Here is an 8,945-nt window from a genome sequence, read left to right as displayed (position 1 = left end):
CTTTGTCTTGAGCAGAGCAAGGGTTTTAAGTGTGGGGCCAGATTCCAGTCCAGTCTCTGTCAAGTTCACAGTTCTGACCTCACATCTGGACACGTCTGTCTGCTGCCTCAGTGGTTCCCTCATCTTCTGCTCAGTGCTCCTTGCCTGTCCAGGGATTTGAAAAAGAAGAAACGGCATGACCCCAGAAAATGGACAGTAATGCAGTCATGGGGGTATGCTGACACAGTTAGGGGTAGTGTGTTTCTTGTCTGAGCAGCCACAAAGGAGACGCCTACCAAGAGGATGGACGCATGAGGCAAGAGCAAGTATAGAGGCCTCCAAAGAGGATGTGAACTTGGCATGTTAGAGCTGAAAAAGGACAGCATAGCTGAGTGAGGAGAGCAAGGGTGAGATGGATGCAGGGGTGAGGCGAGATGGTAACACGGGTGAGACAGAGACGCAGGGGTGAGGCAGAGATATCGGGGCAAGACAGAGATGCAGGGGTGAGGTGGAGATGTAGGGGTGAGTTGGAGATACAGGGGTGAGACAGATATGCAGGACTGAGGCAGAGATGTAGGGCTGAGACAAAGGTTCAAGTGGAAAGGAAAGCCCCAGAAAGTTTCCAGGTAGGCTACAACATAGTGTGATTTGAATTCAGCCATTCTTGGGTTGGGGCTAGGGCGGCAGCTCACTTCATAGAGTGCTTGCCTAGCCCGACTGGAGCCTTGAGTTTGGTCTCCAGCACTGTGTAAACTAGGCGTGGTGACAGATTCCCTGCGATGCCAGCACTCAGAAGGTAGGGAGGCAGGAAGATCAGGAGTTCAAGGTCATCCTCTACTACACGGTGAATTCAAGGTAAGCCTGGGATACAGGAGACCCTGTCTTTAAAGAGTGATGCTGGAGAACTGACTCAGAGATTAACAGTGCTTGCTGTGCTTCAGGAAGACCCAATATATTGGATCCTCTATGAGGAGGCTCATTACCACTTCAACTCCAGAGGAGCTCCAGATCTGATGTCTTCTTCTGTCCTCTGTGGGCTCCCACACATATATGACACACACAGAGACATATTCATACACATATATAAAATAAGCTTGAAAGTGAAAATTCTATTATTCTATTGTACAGAGAATTTCCGCATCCCTGAGGCAAGAGGTGATGCCTAGGCAAGGGTGTGAAGCGGAAGACAGAGAGATAAGGCTAGGGAGAAGAAGACATTCTTTTTGTATGAAATCTGGGGACATATCCAACTGGACCAATGGACAGATTAGATAAGAATGGGGGTAAAAAGTAGATGAGAGGACTCAGGCATGAACAAGCTGGGTGACGTGGCATCAGCTGCTGAGATGGGAAGCCATGAGTTGGGGGTGATGGATGGCACTGGGGCTAAGGGAAAGGAATCAAAATCCTTTCCTGGATCTATACACTCCAAGTTGCCTCTCTGCATCCCAGGAGCGTATGTCAGCGGAACGCAGGAATCTAAGGACAGCAGAGGCTCTGGACTGAAGACGCCAATGTAGCTAATCGCCAGCTTATCAATGGCATTAGCACAAACTCCTTGGGGATTGTAATGTCCTAAGGAAAAGCCCTGCTTCCATTGTGGCAAGAGAATGCTGGAGATGGCTAGGTGTGCTCTTCTAGAAACTGCCTTGCTTACTCTGTGAGGTCAGGAGGGCACGCTGCCCCTCCTGTTTCCAGAGGAGAGCTCAGTATAGGCAGGCCCAGGCCAAACATGCCTTTGATGCCTTTGGCAGTGACACCAGAGCAGTCAGTCAGGATCCCCGATAGTGTGTCGCAGGCAAACATCCTCCCTACCACCACCATCCCGAGCCTACCATGAAATTTTTGTTCTGTTGGTTTTCCTTCCAGTTGTACAGAACTGGGGCTCTGTGCATAGCAGAACGGGTGAGGCATGGGATGGGATTTAAGTGTGTGTGTGTGTGTGTGTGTGTGTGTGTGTGTGTGTGTGTGTGTGTGTGTGTGTAAACTGCACAGAAACTAACCTCTATTCAGTATTCAAGCACATGCCAGGGCAGATGTCTTCTGTGCTGCTGCATTTAATCTTTATGGCCACTTTTGAAATGGGATTAGCACCCTCACGTTGTAGAGGATCAGAGGCACCCAGAGAGTGAGTTACCTCTGTTGTTGCATGCCGACACCCACGACCTCTGAAATTCCTTATAATTTCGCACAGCCTGCCTCCTTATCTGCTCAGTGACACAGAGAACGAGGCTCAGTTTCCTTGCAGCTCTAGCATTGTCCTACTCTAACAGAGTAATAAGGTTTCCAAGGCACGTGAAACAGAAACTGTTGAAGCATTTTACATGTCAGGGTAGTGCACTTCCTAGCTTTTATCTGTTGTGTTTTCTAAAACCAGAGAGTCTGAGCTTGGAAACTCCCCAGTCCCTGGCTGGGTTGCCTCAGACGTGCGGCTGACGGAGCATAAATTTGTGGGAGGGCACCACATGGCCCTGTTGAGATGTGCTTGTGGGAAGAATTGTTAAGCTTTGTCACAGATGAAAGCAGTCTTGGCGGGCTTTGCCCTTGGACACACCACGGATACTCCCTGAGATTAACCTTGAGATAGACTGGGTGGAGCCATCCTGGGCTTGGAATTCAGGAAGCAGACCTGGGGACTCCACCTGGACTATTGCGTTTCTAATAGACCCTCAAAGGGAGAGGGAGACCACCCCTTGCATGTGACAGACAGGCAAGCCGAGGGGACAGAGAGAGGAGCAGCAGGGTCAGACTGGGCTTGAGTGCAAGTGGATCAGGAAGAGGATCAGCGAACAGGCTGGACCAGTGCGCAGGCCAAAGACACCTAGGGACCCGTCCCGTGGAACGGACATCAGAAGGTTCACTCTTTTTTCCCTTTAACCTTTTTTCCCTCTTGTGTAAGCTAGTTGGGTTGTATAATAAAGTTTAATTGTTAAGAAACAGAGCCAACATGTGCTGACAACTGCAATGCTTGTTTTAAGCAGACAGAATGGCGGTGCTTCCCCAAGGACCAGAAATCCGTTCATGCAGGACACGAGCTGCTCTGCAGACTGGACAGTGCAGCACCTGCCTGAGCCCTAGGCGTCTTTGTGCTCTGCTTACTGCTAGGATGTGAGGCCTGCAGCAACACCTTGAGCTTGGAGGGTTTCCTGAGCTCCTCTATTGTCGGTAGGGTTGACTCTTGTTTCCCTGTCCTGGTGGGAAAGTCACAGAGCTTGTGATGAGAGTTTTATAGTGTGGGGACCTCAGCCTAGGCCGAGTCTGAAATCAATAGGTATTTAAGCATTTAATACCCGTCCATGTGTGATGAGTACAATGTAGGGCAGACGCCTGGCTATTACACAGTGAGACGATGTCTGAGGTTGCTTTCCTTAAATACTATGTTTATAGCTTTCATATATACCTTACAATATGTAATAGATTTGGGGGGCTTCTCTAGTCTAGTTCCTCTATAAGGATGGAACCTTCAGTTCTGCAAGCAACTGGCTGGAGAATTCTCTTCCATTCTCCCGCCAGGAAGTCATCTACCTGCGGAGCAGGGTGATCCTTGTATGGGAAGCTGGGTGAAAGGACCTTTTCTCCTCCATGCTAGTGTGGGCTCCACTCACTCTCCTAGGTGTGTGTGGCCCTAACAGCAGTGTGGATGTCCTTTGCCTTTCAATAGCTCACTTACGGTTCTGCCCCTGCTGGCTCCTCACACTGCCTGGCTTATTAGCAAAGGTTGCTTCTTGTACCTTGAAACAAATGGTTCTCTCTCACCACCCACGGCCCCTCATTGAGTTTAATTAGAGTTAGTTACAGGAGCATAAATGAGGGGCTATTTACAGAAGCATAGGCAATTACCAGGGGCTACATCACTAAAGAAAATCTTTCTCCTTCCTTAGAAACCATTAACTGCTTATAGATGCTCAGGGAAGGACCAGAGCCTTACGAACTCCCGTCTCTCCATGATGGAATGCTGATGGCCCAATCTTGTGCAGGTTTGGTGCATACAATCACCGCTAATGTGATTATTTTCGAGTGAAACATCCATCCCCCCCCCCCCCCCATTCTCCAGCTTTGCTCTCTCTTCCTCGGTGTTACAAACCTGGGAGAGTGTGTAGGGGAGGCTTCCTTAGTTTCAGCTCTTTGGCTAGTTGTGAATCTCTGCAGCAGAAATAGGCTGTTCTTTTAAAGTCTTAGCTTCCGCAGTTGTTAAGGGCAGACGAAGGGGCTGGGCATGCCTTCAGCTGCCCTCCTGTCAACTCGCTCAGGGAGGTAACTGGTCCTCCTGGGTCGCTGGCTATTGGCTTCCTTTGTTGGGAGCAACCTAGGGTGGGATGGAGAGGAACCTCAAGAAAACCAGAGGGAGCCGAGATAAGATGGGCTGGCGGGGCTTTGAGAGAGAGCAGCTGTAGGGCCTGGAGATTAGGAGGGAGCAGGTGGTGTTGGGAGTGTTGCCCTTGGGTTTCAGTGAGTGTTCTTCAAGAGACGCAGAAATTGGAAAACAGGTGACATTAGTTTGGGTTTCCAGACTATTTTCTGGGCTCCATAATGAGACAGGAATTGAGCAAGAATCTGTGGGCTCCTGAATCTCACCTGAGGTTAGGATACTTCTCTGGGTGCGTGTCTGAGGGCCACCCGTGACATGTCACAGGAAGCTGAGCTCCCCCTCTCTTCTCTCCAGGTCCCCACCCTCTATTCCTGTTAGCCGTCGGCAGCAGTGACGTGCCCACTTTAAGGGCCCATGAAAATGGTTTTTGGTCTTTTAACATCATGGCGTAGACTTTCTTGGGTTACACTCACTTTGTTAGCAGTAAAGCCACAGGAGTTTTTTAGGGTTTTACTTTGTGGGTGATGGAAGAGTTAGGGACCTACAAAACCCAGAATGCTGAGAGTCCAAGAAGCTCACAGCACATCCCTCCATCTTCTGCCATGTTGTCTTCTAAGTAGGCCAAATCCTGCTGCCCTGCTCAGCTGCAGAGCCATTCACAATTAGGATAGGCTGGATTTGGTGGTGAAATCTTTGCACCATTACTTATCCATAGGCTTAAGCCCAAATCCTCTGCTTTACCTGAAACAAAAATTGCTGCACTGATTGGCCATTTGCCCAATTTTTAATTTCCCAATTGTCCTGACTTCCTTTCCACCCTCTGCTCCATTAACTGCTTAGTAGTTTCAGGATTGCACCTCCAGACTATTTTGTGAGGTTTAACCATTCATTTATATTTCCCCCCACAAAAGTTATCTTCTCAGAGACAGCCAGATCTGAAAGTCTCCGGCCATCCTCTTCAGAGTAACTCCTGTTACTTTTATTTTTACATAACTGTGTCAGGTTCTCTCTCTGTCTCTCTGTCCTTCCATGGAAGAATTTCTCTTTCATTTGGGATCTAAGGCCCCCGGCCCCCAATGCCCATCCAATAAACCGTGGTCAAGCTGTAGAGTCGCCCTAATCAAATATGGCACCAGATATGCAGACATCTGGGTTTAAGGTCCCAGGAGGAGAAAGTGGATGCCAAGTGGAAGGGAGTGATAAGATCAACTGTTTGGGCCCTGTCTCCAGCACCCTCCAAATTCCTGCCTGTGGTTAGACCTCCATCACCCGACCCAAGAGGCCAGCGTTCTCCTGGCGAAGGACTCGGTAGTCCACACAGATCCTCTCCAGGTTGCTCAGGGTCTTCTTGCTCATCTCTGTCTCGATCTGGTCCTCAAGATCTCGAACTTCCCTCATGGTGGTGCCTGCATCCTCAGCGGTCTGGATGAGCTGGCTGCAGTTCTCACGCAGGGCAGCCAGACACACGTAGGCTTTCCGAACAGCATGGTCCTTCTTCGCGTCCTTGAACACAAGCCCGTCAGTCACCGCAAACGTCCGCTCCAGCTTCTCAGACAGAGCGTTGATTTCCTTCCGGAGTTCCTTTGTGTCCGACAGGATCTTAGTGACCTCTTCCTTCTGCTTCCGGATGTTGCCCACCATCTCCAGGATGCGCTGGGTATAGGCCAGCCGGGACACATCTTTTGGCAGAGTCTCCAGCTCCATCACCAGCTGCTTATAGACCTCGTCCTTCCTGCGGACGTCATCCGCGGCTGCTCGAACACTGTGGTGCAGCTCCTGGAGGTCTGCCAGCCGTCGAGACGATTCTAAGTCCCTACAGTCCTGGAGTTTCCTGAGGTGGCGGTACTCAGCGAGAAGCGGGGCCCGGTGTTTCTCCCACTGACTTGCTAGGTGGATGACCCCCTGGGCTGTACTCTCCACTACGAGCTGCAGCTTGGCGAGGTTGGCGGCCGCATCGGGCAGCAATTCCACCGCCCTGCTCTTCAGGCGCAGCAACCGCTCCTGCTCGGCCACACTGAGTTCACTTTGTCGACGCTCGGTTTCCACCCGCGCAAGGTTGATTCTCAGGGTCTTCATGTCAGCTTCAACCTCTTCAGTGTTGCTGTCCACACTCGCCAGCTGCTCCCGGAGGGACTCTAACTCCCGCTCTTGAGCTGCCCGTGTGTCCTGTTCAGGCCTCTGGGAGGTAGCCGCTACATCTGCCGCTTGGGCTGCCTGGGCCTGGGGCTCCAGATGGAAAGTAAACTTCTCAGAATGGGTGAAGCGGGAGCCTTTGGGGGTGCCAGTCCTAGCCTTAGCACCCCAGTCCTGTAGCACCTCTCCTAGGTCTCGGACTTTTATTGGGGCTCCAAGTGGGCCCCAGCTTTGAAGCAGATGTTCGGCCAGCTGCTTGCGCAGCCGTTGCTGTGGAGCCCGAGGATCCTCCTGGAGTGGGAGGTGGGATGCCCAGCGCACCCCGTCTTCATCTCCTGGCCAGTCTCTGTTCACACGCTGGCACAGCTGGAGGGCATGATGTTCGAGGAGGGAGGCCACCCTGCCCACAAGCTGGGGCACCTGTGTCGGGGCTGGTAGCAGCAGGGGACTCGCCTGGAACTCCCTTGGCTCTCCTCCGGTACTCAACTCAGGCAGAAGCAACCTGCTGGAGTGGAATGGCTGCGGGAGGACGGAGCCCTGGAGGTGCTGCAGCTTGGGAGTTCGAAGGAGAGGTGGGACCCAGGGCAGGGCCAGCTGGTTCCGGATTTGGCTCCCAACGGCCCGAAGGAAAACAGCCGAGTCACCACCTGCAGGCTGGTCTGCATCCTCAGAGGCATCGGAGGGTAGCCGCTCAGCTAAGAACAGAAGCAGATCTCGGAGGTCGGGCTCACTGGGATAGAGGAAGTCCTGATAGCCAAGCTCCAGGGGATATCCCAGATTCATGCAGGTCCGAGCCAGGCTCATGGCCAGGCGGAACCGGGCAGACACGGCTGGTGGTAGCAAGTGACTGAGGCCAGAGCCCACTGCCGGCCTGATCACTCGAAGGCATCGGACCACAGCCTCTATGGCCAGCTCGGCGGTGAAGGCTCGTAAAGTCTGCACTTCTGGAGGGACTGCCGTGCCCGCCTGGCGTAAGGAATGGATGAGGATTCGGTCAGCCTCCTCCATGGCGGAGTTAATTCTGACTCCGGGGCTGGGGCCGGGGCCGATCAGAGAAAGTGGAGCAACGCTATAGCTATAGTAGTAACTGCTCTCCGCGCCCAGATAGCGTTAGGCTCTGTCTTAACTCAGCTATCACACAAATAATTGAGCCACTTTTATATTTATAGGGCTTTACAACAAAAACTCGAGCAGTTTAAGTCTGTTCTTAACCCTCTACGTTACTCTGACTCCATCTTTGCCCAAATCCCCACGTTACTTGCTTTCTAGTTCTTTGTTCCTGCCGAATCTTTTACATCTCTCCCGCACCTCTGCCTGTGGGTGAATCCCCGACTTCCTTTTCTAACTCCTCCTCTCCTCGCTGGCAGGAAGTCCAGCCCTATTCTCTTTCCTGCTCAGTGATTGGCTGGAAGCTGCTTTATTGGCATAGACGGGGACAGTTGGGGAGCAGAGTTTCGAGTTTATTCCTCATCTACAGCAGGTTAGGAACCTCATATAAGCTATTGCTTACACAAGCTTTTGCTTACATTCTCTCTGGCTGCAGAATCTTGGCTGATAATCATTATGTATCAGGGCCTCCTTGAGCTTGATTAATGCCTTGAAACTTCTGGGCAGCTTCATTTATTCATTTTCCTTTACTCTTTCCTGTTATAGCTTATACTTCGATTTTTTTTCCTCCACCCTAGTTTCTTATTCCCCCATTTTCCCTTTTAAACAATTTAAATATTTTAAAGCAATTAATGTAAGCACACTAGAAATTAATGTAAAACAAACACATAGACATGTAACTGCAGATGTGTTTTAGAATTAAAAAATTGTATTTAGGCTCAAAAAAGAAAAAAAACCAGAAAATAAAGTTTATAGAGAAATAAACAACACAATTACGTTTGATGGTGCATGCCTGTAATCGCAGCACTCAAGAAGCTAAGGAAGAGTGATTTTGAATTCAACCCTTGTTTGGGCTACACAGTAAGATCCTGTGTCCAAAACCAAATAAAAGACAACAAGAAGCCTGTTGCAGAAATCTGTAAGATGCAACCACTGTCATATTCTGAGTGAATTAAACAATTTCTTAAAAATTAATTTCTGATTATTTTTATATTACATGTAAGTGTTGCATCTGCATGTATATATTTGTAGCATGTGTGCACATCACCCCCAGAGTCCAGAAGGAGAGACTAGATACACTGGGACTGAAGTCACAAGTGGCTGTAAAGCACCATTTGGGTGTTGAGGACCAAATCTGGGTCCTCTGCCAGAGGAGCACTGTTTTTATCTCTGCCCCTGAAATGTAACAGCTTTAGATATTTTTAAATTTTTAAAATTTATTCACTCTACATCTAGATCATAGCCCCTTCCTTTGTCTCCTCCCAGTCACAGCATCTCTTCTTCCCCATTATCCCCCTCCCCTGCTCCTACCAACTGACCCCAGCCTATTAAGTCTCATCAGGACTACCTGAATCCTCTTCCTCTGTGGCCTGGTAAGGACACCCTCCCAGGGGGAAGTGACTGAAGAAGAGACAAC

The 8,945-nt window shown here is 50.2% G+C and overlaps 1 protein-coding gene across 1 annotated transcript; it reads right to left on the bottom strand.

Moving 5' to 3' along the window:
* Nucleotides 1-5,264: 5,264 nt before the first annotated feature.
* LOC127196288 (coiled-coil domain-containing protein 22-like) lies at nucleotides 5,265-7,800 on the bottom strand. Its single transcript, XM_051153845.1, has one exon. It carries the CDS (start codon nucleotides 7,427-7,429, stop codon nucleotides 5,543-5,545), a length of 1,887 nt encoding a protein of 628 aa, XP_051009802.1. The 5' UTR covers nucleotides 7,430-7,800; the 3' UTR covers nucleotides 5,265-5,542.
* Between the last annotated feature and the right edge of the window lie 1,145 nt (nucleotides 7,801-8,945).

This window comes from Acomys russatus, chromosome 12 (genome assembly GCF_903995435.1).
Source record: "Acomys russatus chromosome 12, mAcoRus1.1, whole genome shotgun sequence".
Classification (NCBI taxonomy): domain Eukaryota; kingdom Metazoa; phylum Chordata; class Mammalia; order Rodentia; family Muridae; genus Acomys; species Acomys russatus.
This window is presented reverse-complemented; position numbering and strand designations above follow the sequence as displayed.